Below are 14,550 nucleotides of genomic sequence, written 5' to 3' on the forward strand. Positions count from 1 at the left end.
CTATAATATATATATATATATAGTATATATATATATATAAATGTCACCGAGTACGTTTTTTTGTTTTTGTATATTTACACAGTGGCTCATGCTAAACAAAAAAACAAAAACATTCTGCATCTTTGTGATGAGCATTACAACTTTCTCTCAAGGTTAGTTTGTCCCACAAGAAAAACAAATTTGACTTGGTTCTGGTAAAATCTCTTCTAACTGAGATGGGAGAGCACAGAAATCCAATACATTTAAATAGAAATCCTTGAGTGTAGTTGCCATGGCATCAAAAACCTATAAGTACCTCGACTGTTCAAACACACTTTGCCTTGTCAAAGGTATATTAAGCATACCGAAATGTTGGGAAGTTTGCTCTGTTGAGCAAAAACGTATATATATATATATCGTAGACTTCCTACTACTGTACATGCTGAATGTGATTGAAACTAATTTATTATTAATGCATTAATTAGCCAAACAGATATACACAATACGCACAAGCGTCCCCTTTGTAAACATATACAAATCATAAACATTAACTTTGGTTATGCTTGTACCTGCATAGAAAAAAAAACTGCAACTAATCAAATCAGCAACTCCACTGCAGAGAGAGTCTCGGAGGTTGTTCATACTGTATTTAACTGGTAATTCATGACCATGACAGTACAGTATTAGTTTGGTTATATTTTATTTAAAAAAAAAATTAACTTACATCAAATATTCTTATCAATCGTTGAGAACAGTTTCATAAATATGAAACTTTATTTCATGCCTGAAAAATAGACTTTGAAAAAACATTGCTTCAGTAATGCATGAGCTGAAGTTTTGTGACAAGGGGCCACAGTATGCATTGGGTTCTATTGACTGTATTGAATATCGCATTACAATTAGTACCTGAAATCAGGTGTACCATTAATGTTATTTGCTTCAGAGTTAAAATGAAAATGCCTTCCCTTAATATCATCAGTTACCCCAGGGGTTAATATGTGACAAAGCATTGTGTGAGAATCTTATAAAACAATAAGTACAATACAAGGTTGTCAACTTGTACAAACATCACTTATTCACTCTCGAGTCCCCTTCACCTGTCCTTAGCCCTTTCCACCTTCCCCTTATTTTCTTCTCTCCCCCTTCCCCATCTGTTTGAATTTCTTGAAAAACAGTTTGCCCATCATAACATGATTTACCACAGTACATTTGCACAGTAATGTTGCAGTCTGCTATGCTTTGCCAATGCTTTATCATGGATGTTACCAAGTTTTACCATGCATGTATGTAATTTACTTGGCTTACCTGTACTGTACCATAATTTTACCTTGATTTTACTCTACCGTACTTCACTGTATTTTACTTTTACCAATAGTACATCATTTTTAGACTAATGAAAATAATGAAGAATTTTTAAGCAGGTTTCTACAACTTTTTTTACATGCTCTTGAGAATGTGTTATTTAAAACCCTCAGGGCTAGATTTGTCTAGATAGGCCAGTTGCAGCATCCCGCAATTTGCATTTTCGTTGCGACAATTCGCAAAGCATACATTTTGTAATATGTACTATGAGAAAATATGTTAATGAAAAGAGCCGCAATATACTAATTTCAATATCTGTTGCGTCTTCTTAGCGAGATCTCTATTGCAAGAGTCATGCAACATTGTTCAAATAAGTAGCGAGAGTTGAGTTGTGGTTTGCTTCAGCAGAGGGTGCCTGAAGGATAACATCTATACATGCAAGGGTGCTAGAATCAAAATAACATTGTTTTTGTTATATGTAAACATCATCAGTACAATTCATTCTGTTCTGTCTTTATTTGACCTATTTTAATACTGTTTGTGTAATATATATATATATATACATATATATAATATATATCTATATATATATATATATATATATATATATATATATATATATATGAAAGACAGTTTAATCCCATCGGATTATGTAGCGGGGCCCCCACCTTCACCTCCAAAAAGCTTTTCATAATCACACAGCAGCCCCTTGCTAAACCAGACATGTTTATCTGACATAAGGAGGTATCAGGTTTAAAAACAATACAATAAAATTGCACACAAATACAGTTATAGTGTAAAGTATTGTAAGACATAGAACATGCAACTCTTTCCAGATGACACAAGAGACACCCATCATCATGTTCCACTGGTGCTGTAGCAATGGATACACATGTACACTTCAACACATACACACACACACACACACACACACACACACACACACACACACACACACACACACACACACACACGCACTTCAGCCTGCAAAAGTGTGTGTGTATGTGTTGAAGTGTACATGTGTATCCATTGCTACAGCACTGGCAGACCATGATGATGGATGTATCTTGTGTCATCTGGAAAGAGTTGCATGTTCTGTGTCTTTCCTGATGATGGTAGTCTGTGTTTGCTTGTGTTGTCTGGCTCCTTTGGCTGCTTGTGTGGGTGTGGGAATGACGAGTTAGGGTTAAAAACCCTAACACCACAAGTCCTTGCTTTTGTGGCAATGACTTCAACCCTAACTGCTGCATTAGTGTAGTTTTTTGCAATGAATAAACAGTATATATTAATTATCGTCTCAAGAGATTTTTCCTGGTAAAATAATTTAGTCGACAAAGAAGTATTATATAAAATAGAAAGTTAATTGATAAATGTTTCCTTGAATACTTTTTTAATGCTGAAATATATACACAGTAGTAACAACTGAGGTGTATAATGCAACACAGAATCATATGTAACACCAATACAAGAAGGTTATAAAGTCTTTGAAAAACAAATCCTAAAATGATTTGAAGGATGTGATCAGCCAAGAGGTGTTTTCCTAGTGAAAATTCTGTTAGCTGTCTATTGTCTAGAGTAATCAGTAATCTTTCCTTAAAACAAACACTGTCCTTCAACAGGTGAGCTTATGCTTATCATCTTGGTGTAGAATCTTGTTTTTTTTTGTCCTCCAACTTCAGCATTAAAAAATGTGAAAATAATTTTTATTATTCTAAAACTGTTAGCTGAAAGAATGCCAGACATTTGACAATTCCCATTTGAATACAGAGTGATGCACAGATTTACTTTGGAAGGCCTCCTGCAACATGAATGCACAAGTTCCCTTGGGTAGGGCCTGGCTGTGACTGATTTTGAACTGAAATACAACAGGACGTGAAATAAGTCCACCTTATATTACTGCTATCATTGTACTATCACCTTGTTCAGCATCCCCACAATCTGGATACATAGGAAACTATTTTATTGAAATGATTGTGCATATTACATGTAAACTGGCATCAACTCCCTGTATCTGAGACAACTTACAGAGGTAAAAGTGTAAATGTTTCAAAAATGTTTGATATATATATATATATATATATATATATATATATATATATATATATATATATATATACACACACACACACACGCACGCACGCACGCACGCACGCACGCACGCACACACACACACACACACGCACGCACGCACACACCACACACACACACGCACGCACACGCACACACACACACACACACACACTACTCTTTAACCTCTTAGTATGTGTACTTTCTGAGTCGTATAAACAAGTAAAGACATTTTTAACTGAAAGCAACAGAACCATCAGAAGAAAACTACACTCTGCAGTATTATTAAATGTAAAATAGTGAAACAGAATTAAACAACAGTTTGTTACCTCATATTTCTCTTTTTTTTTAAATAAGCTCTTATAGAAAAATATATCATTCACAAATGGTAAATGCCATATATCTAGTAATGTGATATCAATCCAGATAAATATGTATAATATATAAGGACCGGCACTTTGTCAGGCATTCAGGAATAATTCTAATGGGGTAACTGTGGATTAAGAAAGACTGTCAGACTGCAAGCTTTTGATGAACGCTTTGCACATGCTTTCAGGAAGTTGTACGTGAATATTTTACAAACATAGCAAAGTATCAGTCTAGGGTTATTTGTCCTTTAAAAACAAAACAGCAGGAAAAGCTGCTAATCAAGCCATTTGTTGAGTCAACTGGACTGTAGCTAAAAGAATTTGGCTTTTTTTTCTAGAAAGTTTTTGGTCCAAACAATTGTGCATCTTGTACAATTGTTACCTGCTTCTGTAGTCAGTACAATTGATCACCAATTGCCACAGGGCATTGTCCAGTCTAGAGTGATTCCACTGAATTGTACAGTCTCAAATAACACCCCCAAAACATTCTCAAATTCTGTGTTCTTCTCTGCTTACCATATTTATAGGAACCCCATTATTTGTTGTTATTGTACATTGTCACTGTACTGTTGTGTTTCCATTTTGTAGAACTTGGGGGATCCCATTGCTTAAGTTATCTGGCACTTCCTGTTGTAAAAAAACAAACAAAAAAAAACATAATTTACTGTCAGTGTTGAAATCTAGTCTTCATAGACCCTTATTTGCTTATACAACTACAGTAACACAGAGCGAAAAACATGTGTTAGTTAAGTGAACACGTTAGTGAACATTTTTAGAATGCACAATGATATTTATAGAATGTTCAAAACCACTCCTCTGCAAAGCCAAAAGCAGAAGCCAATTTGGAAGAGGTTAACAGCAATGTTCATAAAGGTAACGTAAAACGGAGAATTCGTATAGTGCTCCCCCTTTATAATGGTGTAGTCGAGAGTCATGGGTAAGGGGACTACAACTGCTAGTGTAATGGGCAGCATGACCATACCCTTTTTCGTGGGATAGTGTCACCTTATAACAAGGTAGCACTGAATTTCACTATATCAATCCCCCCCCCCCCCCCCCATTGCATTTTTAAGGTGATCCTGATCTACTACTGCTACCCTTTAACTGGTAAACCCATTCTAATGTGAAACTCATTTTACTGTATTTTTATTGCATTTAGTGAAGTGACTAAGGAAGTTAATGGTGACTCACCCCTGGAGGCATGATTAATACCATGTAACAGGCAGTTCTATTTAGATACATCACTGATTACATGATTAGTAGTTCTTATGATTTTCTTTCTCGTAGGAAGCTTCAGTGGGAGTGATTAAGTTGCAGTATGTAGCAGCTGCTTTTATTGTACAGACAAACCACAGTAGATATACATGACAATTTGGAAATGAAAAAGTTCTAAAGAGCATACACACAGAATAGTATTCACTGACCTTTGAGAAAGATTGTGTATAAACAATATTGATCAATACATGGGTGATACAGTTGGTGTAATACATTTTCTACAGATGTTTGGCAGGCAAAATAAAAAGCACCCTAAACCATTACACCATTCTCACTACTTATACTGCAGTGACTGCCAACAGTGAAATATTGAGGCAAATTTATTTGATACATGATTCATGGATTTACTGTTTGTATTCCTGCAGGGTATTCAGCAGTGACATTCCTCCCAAAATATTGACTTAACCCTTTACAAAATGTAAAGATGCATAGAAGAAGCATGATATAGCATACACAAGTACAGTAAAGCCCAGAAAGACATGATAAAGCACAGTTTAAAATAATAAACATGGTAAACCACAGTAAACCAGTCAAAGAAAACCACACACACACAAACATGCTTGTGCTTGTTTTACTGTTGATCTTTGTTTGCTTTCCAGACTTTTTTGTCACATTGACTCAATTGTGAAACCCATTCACTTCTGTGTTAGGGAGGTGGCATAGTGGCAGGATAAATGGGCTTCACATGAGTCAGTGGAAATACAGTCTGAGAAGAGAAGGAAAAAAATTATAATAACAAGGAACAACAGTGAATGTTTTGCTAATAAGAAGTAATGGTTTCAACATATCTTGTGTTTCCTCAGAGTCACAATTAAGGGCTAGAATGACACTGCTGCTTTGGTGCTTTTTGTTATATTGTTTGCTTGCTTTTCATTTAGTTAATGGCAGTTTGTCTGCTCAGCAATCTCCTTTAAACTGAAATATATCACAACCTCAGCTTTATCTACAACAGCTCTATATTAGTGACATTACCACAGGCTAGCATACACAATTTACACATGCTGTTGATTTAGAACAAAATATTCTTATGAAAAAAGTAAAACCGAATTACCGAACAAATACTTAAGAGCCAGACACACAATACAGAGTGGTCTAGAGGTCCGGTACGTGGAGAAGTATAAAACAGCACCGTGGGAATTGTTTACACGCAGACATAAAATACACAATGTGAATTCAAAACAAAAAGAAAGAGGTGAAGTCATGTGATATCAGCAGGAAGTCACTGTCGGGTATTTTAGACAAATAGAATCATTCATTTCAAAACAAGAAAAAAATATGCTATTGGCATTATTGCTCATTTTCTGCAACTTGTTAAACTACTACTATATTAGCAGTTTTAATCTATGTGTTTTTATTTTACTCTTTGCAGCAACACTATTCAGATTTCAATGAGCTGGTGGGATGTTTTGTACATTTATGAAAATTCTTGTTTTAAAAAAGATCAAAAGATCAGGTGATGCCATAGTCTTAGCAATGCCGGGTGTGAACCTGGTACCTTCCTTCCTGTTAATAATTGTATGGAATTTTTCTGCTTCCTTTCTCACTACATACCGGACCTCTGTACGGTTATGTTGTGTGTGTGTGTGTGTTTGTGTGTGTGTGTGTGTGTGTGTGTGTGTGTGGTTGTCTCTAGACCTCTAAGCTTTAGTGCACCATTTCATTTAAAGATCTGTTTACAAACTGTATAAAGAGTTTTGAAAACTTTGAAAAACTCACTTGGCAACCATCATAAGTATTTGAAAACCCAATACTCAAGCTATAAGTGGATTTGAAACTGGAAGTAATCCTAGTAATCCTTACTATACCATATTAGAATGTGTAGGCAGAAAAAAATAGATTAACAATAACCTACTTTCTCTGTCATTTCGTGGGAATGGTGTAGAGAGTGCTCCCTTTCTATAAACATCCTTTGTTGCTCATTGCTGGCTAAGCGACAGGTGAGCCAGGCTGAAAGTGTGCAGCCACCAATCCCCAGACAGGCCAGTGACATGGCAGCAACGTGCAGAGAGTAAAGAGTGGAGGACTTTTTCACAAGTGCTCGCACAAACTGAAAGTTTAGTATCCCTCCAATCAGCCCACAGATACAACAGGCTGAAAATAATATCATCTGTTGAGGAAAAAAAAAGGAGCATAATGCATTATAAATGTTACCAGAATTATAAAAATAAAACATTAAATGGTTATGTATTCTGATCTTAGCACACCTGGACCATAATATATTATCCAGGGATATGTATTCCCAGTCCTTGGAAAGATGAAGTTTCCAATTACCTGCTAACCTGCACTTTCAATTTGCACACACCCCATTAATATATTTGAGGTGGATATACCTTTAAGGATAGTATCTTACAGCTTCAGATTTGTTTCTTTTGGGTGCTAGAGTTCCTATGTATGCTAAAACAAAAATGGGGTTTCCTGAGAAGATTTGGAAGGACAAATCCAGTAACTTTGCACAAGAAAGTATGCAGCTGAACTTAACAAATATGTTAAAATTGTACAAAATGACTTAACATGTGTTTACGTGCACTGAAATAAGAATACACATTGTAGTTTAAAGTAGGGAAGCTCTGAGATATTTAAGAAAAAAAAATGCGAGCACTTTTCCCTTATTTATACAGAGGATTACATCACATGCTGGTGTAAGGATTAATTATTACAAAAATATATATGCCATAAAGTATCTCTTTAATAAAGTAATCTTATTAGTACTACCAATAACCTCCTAGAGATCACGTGTAAACTGAATCTGGGATACTTTTCACTGTCAAATTCCAGCTTGTGCCGTGTTAAAAAAGGGATAGTAAATTAAATAATGCACACCAAATAGCAGGACAAAAACTTGCTTGATAATCTTTTTTTTTTTCCTTAACCAGAGGTTTAACACAGATTGAGTGTTGTTAACTCATGTGTTGGAGTGTTGTACGATGCCAATAGACCATACACTCACTTTACACATTTTATAGAAATGTATTTTGGCAAAAATCTCCTTCAGTTTCTAAAAATATAGAAAAATGGAGTACATTGATAACTTTTATGAGGCCGTGCAGAGCACCACACCATATCGGTTTGCATGTTACCAGTGCTGTTTATGAAACTGCATGTGATTTGAAAACACACAAATCAACTACACTGATTAAGTCACTACTGAAAGTTTGTCCATTTGACTTTGTTTGTTCTGACAGATGTAAGTATTACACTAAATCACAAAACAAACAAACACAAAAATAAAAACAAGAAGAAAATGTTCCTCTTTTTTTAACATTAGTATAAACTACTTACAATGAGTCCTGATTTCTTTTTGGCACATATTACCCCACAGAGACCACATATTAGAAACTGCAAAGGAAAAACAATATCAAGTTTAAGCAAACCAAAGAAAATCTACCATTCCATCAGAAACTTTCACATATATCATATCTCATATGTTTCTCATGCTGCATTGTATGCAGCATTTTGGTCTATTGAATTATATAAATAAAACAAACTGTTTAAACGATGTCAGATAGAAGACTAACACAGAAGTACTTTACCCTTTTTTTTAATGAGTTCAGTATGACACCACATATTTCTAAATATCATTATAACCACCAACATTACCATAACTAAGGGTTCCTAACATGAACAGTGCGTTCAAGGAACTACTTTTATACACACTCTGTTGCTACAATGGAGCCTCAATGCTCAATAATTATAATGCATTCTGAATATCACTTCAAGGAAAATGTAAAATTTAAGCCACTTTAATGGAAAAATAACTTAGTCTTCCATGTTAAGTGATAATTTTATTTAGTTGTGTTAGTTGTAAAAAAAAAAAAAAAAATGTTTTTGCAGAATTGTTTACATAATTATGTTATAATGTGCTTCTATTTCAAAACCAAAATCCTTGACTATTTGCAGACAAGGGTAGCTGGTCTTGTAATGTACTGTACTTTCCCCAAATACTTGGTATGCACCATTTACTTTCAGAAAGAACGGTCCACAATGCAAAAATGATCATGCAGATCACATTAAAGGTGCACCATCGCTTACCAGGTATAATGTACAAATGAACCTTCGTATTACAGATCGTATTAGAAGTCTGCATTAGTAAATACCAGTTAATAGCATGTACGTGTTGCTAACATGTTATTAACACCACTATAATAATAATAATAATAATAATAATAATAATAATAATAATAATAATAATAGTGTGGCTCCCTAGACGCGTACTATAAAGAATCAGTTAACACACATCTCAGGATTGGAAAGTTTTAAAATAATGATGCATCTTTAAAATCATGTTCTTAACAGTTTTAAATTGTAGATTAAAAGCAAGTGAAATGTCTGACGTACACACACCCCGCTCCATACCGGAGAAGCATCTCCCAGTTGTGGCTTGTGCTCGGCATTGACTCTGCTGATCCCCACTGCCCCCAAAGCTATGCTCGACACCCCGAGTCCTATCTCCAGCACAGACAGCACCAGCAGACTGCAGATGATCTTCCTCCTGGTACACATCCTCTCTTAGGCATCATTCCTTCAGAGAAAGTACAAATCAGCCGGCGTTCCACCTCTGCAAAAAACCGCTTCAGTTTCAGAGCATAAGCAATACGTTGTAGGAAAAACAATTGTTCCCTAGAAAGACCATCGTTTCTGAAAAAATAAAAATAAAAAGTTTGCTAGAAGCAATAATGATAATAATAATAATAATAATAATAATAATAATAATAATAATAATAATAATAATCCAGGAAAATATAATGTAAATCCCAGTCGCTGCTGATACAGTGGACCACACTAAAGTAGATAAGGCTAATTCTCAGTTGTATTTTTACCCTTTGCAGTGCATTCTGAGCTTGGCTTGCAAGCGCCGTCCAGGTGGTATTCTTTCTGAGGTGTCTCTTTAACGAAGCACAAAACGTCCTGGCTATTGTCTATACCTAGTAGTTTTTCAGTTGTGTCAAAAATAAACAAAGAAGTAAATTAAAAAATGTAAATAAAAAAATATGTCAATGACCTTTCTTTCCGATTATGAAACAAAGCTTGAATCTAATTTCCCCGAACCTGTCCACTCCACAGTTTCACAAAGATTATAGAACAGTGCTATTGCTTAACTTTCTGATGTCACTGCAGATTGTAGTAGGCATTCGACTTCTTCCAAAAGCTGAATCTCTTAATTAGCTGAATCGCTGAATCGCTAAATCACCCAAAATAAACACAATGTTATTATCTCCTAATATTATTGCAGCTGTAGCAGAAATCTAATTCGCATATACACTACATAAAGCTATAAGCCATGGTTGCTAAATTTTATAAATTCTATTTACTTAGATCTGAAACACATTATAACACAGTGACAAACCGAATAGCATCCCTCTCAGTTCAACCTCCAATGACTGCCGAAGTTTCTTTATACATAAGTACCTCGTGAAAAATCACAGCGTGTCCCTCATTGCCAGTAGGCATTTAGCAGCGATCTTATATATACTGTAGAAGGTTAGTCTTCATCAAGCCTTTCATATGATAGCCCAGAGTGCATTATATTACACCAAGGATAGGCACTAAAAATGTATGTGTAATATACCATACCGTGAAACACAATTACTGTAGTAATCTAGAGATTGTTTTCCTCAAAATGGCTTTGTGAGAAATTAATAAAACGCAGTCTGTATGATGTAAATATGTTGAGAAAAAAAAAATCTATATTACTTCGACAAAATAGCAGACCTCTTTAGAAAAGATTGTTTTGTTTGTCTGTATGCTGAGCTGAAATACCACGATTGAGGAGGTATAGTTATTGTTGACCTCCATTTTCTACATTCATTTGTAAATGTGTGCAATTTTGTATCTATGTATTTTGAGCTTTACATCTCTACCTATCACAAATACTAGGAATCTACAACCACTCCACAGAAAATTGTGTCCATCCTTGAAAAAATCCTTTTGCATACAAGGTGTCCTCCACATATTATAACTTCTTTTATAATAAAGATGCACTAAAACGTCCACATTTGCCATCAACATGTCTTGTGCTGTGCCATCTACACTATTTTGTTAATATGTTTGATGCTGCTGTTAAGTACATATTTATTTGCAGTTACACATGTATTGAAGTTTAGGTTAATAAACAGTTAATAATACATTTGCAATAGGGAAATCTAACCAAATTAAAATGTCAAGATAACAGCTTTATTCCAAAACTATATAGCCAATGTTGAGCAAAGATATATTATTATGGTCTATATATTTGTTTCATAGGAAATTACCAATAAAAGTCTTAATCCTCAACATACAAATAAAAAGTGCACAACCATTACAGTTCAGTGGTGTATGCACACATGCACCCTTATTGCACAATTGGAACTTTAATAAATGGATAACTGCATATGAATGCTTATTTATTCCACAGTCCTAGTCCTAAGGCTTACTGGATTTTCCTTTACATTAAAGTAAAAACAAGTTAAAAAAATTTGCATATTTTATATGATTATTGCCATTATCGCTTTATGGATACTGACATATATATATTTTTTTTATTTATTACCATTTCACTTTTTCATTTTCTTCTGATAGAAACTCCACCTGCACAGAAGACTTTGACATTAGAACCATTATTGAACCAGCAATGCCTCATTATGTTTTAATTATCACTTACTTAGCTTCAGAAAATTATATATTTTTAACATTTGGCAATAAGCTGTTAAGTCCAAATCCAAAATGAAAGTGTCTCAGATAATAACAACAGATTGTCCATGAACACTTTCTTATAAAAGTATACTAATCTAACAATAGTTGAAGAAAGCAATTCATTCTTGTGCAACATATTGCATAATGAACAGTGTAAGCATGACCAATACACATTGCTGTCTTATTGTACACTGTTTCGGTTTTAGGAAACAGCCACCTTATTGATCATTTAAAAATGAATAGGCCTAACCACAGGCTGAGATCATTGTGCCCTGCAGGTAATTATAGTTCTTCCCGCAGGGCCTTTAGTTTCCCACTGATGAGCTGGGTTGTGCAGTCCTTATTTGTTTAAAGAAAAGAAAGCAATGTTTTTGAGTCCATAGCGCAGAGTTATTTACGGTTTTTTGGCATTGAACTGTCTATCTGGCTTTCTCACTGCAGCATAGAATTCTTGGAGGAGTAGGTTGAGATTGTGAACGTCATATTTATTTGGATTTGTTTCAATTGTAGGAAGTCAGAAAACACTGAAAGCAAACGTTTTATGATGATTTAAGTGTTTGCAGCATCATTATTTTGTAGTATATTTAGTAATTAACAAAACCACTGCCCAGGAGGTCCAGATGCGGCTTTGTCCGTCATTTTGCATTGTTGTGTGAAGAGGAAGGACGCTCAGTGTGAATATAACAGAACCAGTTTCTAAAAAAACTATTGACTGTAGCAGCGTCACGGGGGCAACAGTTGGATCTATTTTTAGCTTGTGATGAGGTTATAACCAATCATATGCCAGAATTTCTAAGAACTGATTACATAAAACAAATGATATATATATATATATATATATATATAGTACACACACACACACACACACACAATATATATATATATATAATGTGTGTGTGTGTGTGTGCGTGTGCGTGTGCGTGTGCGTGTGCGTGTGCGTGTGTGTGATAAACTAAACTATTTTAAATATTATTTTAATCCCGGTAGTCTACATTGATTTCTAATCTATATATATGAAGTGTTATGAGACTAAAAACTATACAAGATATTTTTAGTATGGCACAGGTTACGAGCACCACTCTAAACAAATCATTACGAGAAATACAAGGTAATTACAACAAGACAGGCAACTATACCTAACTGATTGCGCTAGTAACGCCATGCTTGATAGGGTGGGAGTGTGGATTTTAAATGTAAACATTGAGTGGTAGATGGATAAGGGAATTGGATTGAAATTATATCTCATAGCTGTTATCATCTATCCTATTTATTACACTTGTATTGTACACTTGAATGGTTAGTGGCTTTATGCTTTCGAGTGACTGAATTGCTTTGCGACACTTTCCAGCTCATTATACATCTTCCCACCCTCATGGCATGTATGTATTTGCTTATGACCATAATATATAATTATTTAATTTTGTGTCTTTGTGGAAGTTCAATTAATTGGCTTCCACAGCATCTGGCAATTCCTTTCTGAGATGAATATGATCTACTTTATTTATTTGGCCACTAAATAGAGTTCAAAGATGTGGTTGTTGATCAATCCACATATTTCACAACAACTGATTTATTTACTGAAACCACATTGTGACAGAGACAGAATGACTCTTGGAGACAAATCTCCCTCCCGACCTGTGAGGGCACTGTGCAAAGGGAGCAGAGTGCCCTAGACTGAATGGCCAGACAATTCATTCCCAGGGTTAGAGAGAAGTCGGCCATCTAGAAAGGGGACGCAGCAAGGTGATTTGTTCCTTTGTATGGTTAAATGCTGAACCGGAAGGAGAACGTAAACTATATTGTGAGTGTTGTGCTTACCTAAAATCTACTTGTTTGTTATTATCGACGGCTAACACAATCCGGAGCTGTAGCTACAGGCCAGCACAAACCTGGACAACACTACTCCGTGATCATGATAAATTGTATTTGCACCACTAGCACTGCAGCACTCGCTTTGAACTTGTGACTGTGTTTTGTGTATTAGTGTGTGTTTAAAAATACCGTGTATATTATTTTGGGACTGAACCCATGGATTTAACAGAGCAATACATATCGCTGTGTATCTTTATTGTTCACGGTTGTCATCAGACTTTGGATTATAAATAAACCATCACTTCACCAGTACTTTGTTGTTTATCTTTGTCTTGAGCACTGCATCACCTCTACACCTGCACGCTGCAAACTACTTTGCCACACACATACATGCAGAAGTTTGCCAAAAAAAAAAAAAAAAAAAAAAAGGAACACAACATTACAATAGTCTAGGGCCTCCAAAGACGACACTGATTCAGTCTGGAAGGTGCTTACATTGCTCTGAAGAGTGAAGTGGGTTTCCCTCCAATGTGGCCCCTTTGTGTTTCATTTAGGGAAGTTTGCAATCTGACTTTTTCACTCAGGTGCCCATCTACACAAAACGTACATGCTACACATAACAGATGTTTCCAATTGTTTTTTTGTCAAGCTCCATGTATGAAATTACATTACTCCTGAGACTTTGAAAGCTTGCGGTACAACAGCTCTAAGTATGTTACAATGACTATGAATTTTGCTGCTAACACAGTTAATGACAAAAAAGACTGAACAGGTTGTGTGTCAGCTGTACATGCCTGCAAATCTTAGAATCCTTGAATCCCACAGTAATAGACTTACATTCACCTTTCTAGTAACCACTTAACAATAATTACTATTAAAAGAGTTGAATAACAAAAAATGGATGGAAGCTTTTTTTAATATATTTTGTTCATGGTTTTTCCTATTAATGAATTGCTCATAAGATTCAGTTCCATAATCCTTTATTGGGATTTTACGGTAATTAGAGCACATTGGGAGTTTTTTTTTTTTTTTTTAATGTGGTTAGACAATGCTGAGAATGTTAAAGGGTTAAACATTT

General features: G+C 35.1%; 1 protein-coding gene across 1 annotated transcript; it reads right to left on the minus strand.

The window, feature by feature from the left end:
- Positions 1–3,816: 3,816 nt before the first annotated feature.
- Positions 3,817–9,501, minus strand: LOC121313885 (transmembrane protein 196-like). Its single transcript, XM_041246669.1, has 4 exons — positions 9,327–9,501; positions 8,271–8,327; positions 6,844–7,098; positions 3,817–4,343 (listed from the first exon to the last, which is right to left on the minus strand). The coding sequence occupies exons 1-4, from the start codon at positions 9,489–9,491 to the stop codon at positions 4,275–4,277; spliced, it is 546 nt and encodes a 181-aa protein (XP_041102603.1). The 5' UTR covers positions 9,492–9,501; the 3' UTR covers positions 3,817–4,274.
- Positions 9,502–14,550: the final 5,049 nt, after the last annotated feature.

This window comes from Polyodon spathula, chromosome 4 (assembly GCF_017654505.1).
Source record: "Polyodon spathula isolate WHYD16114869_AA chromosome 4, ASM1765450v1, whole genome shotgun sequence".
NCBI classification, from domain to species: domain Eukaryota; kingdom Metazoa; phylum Chordata; class Actinopteri; order Acipenseriformes; family Polyodontidae; genus Polyodon; species Polyodon spathula.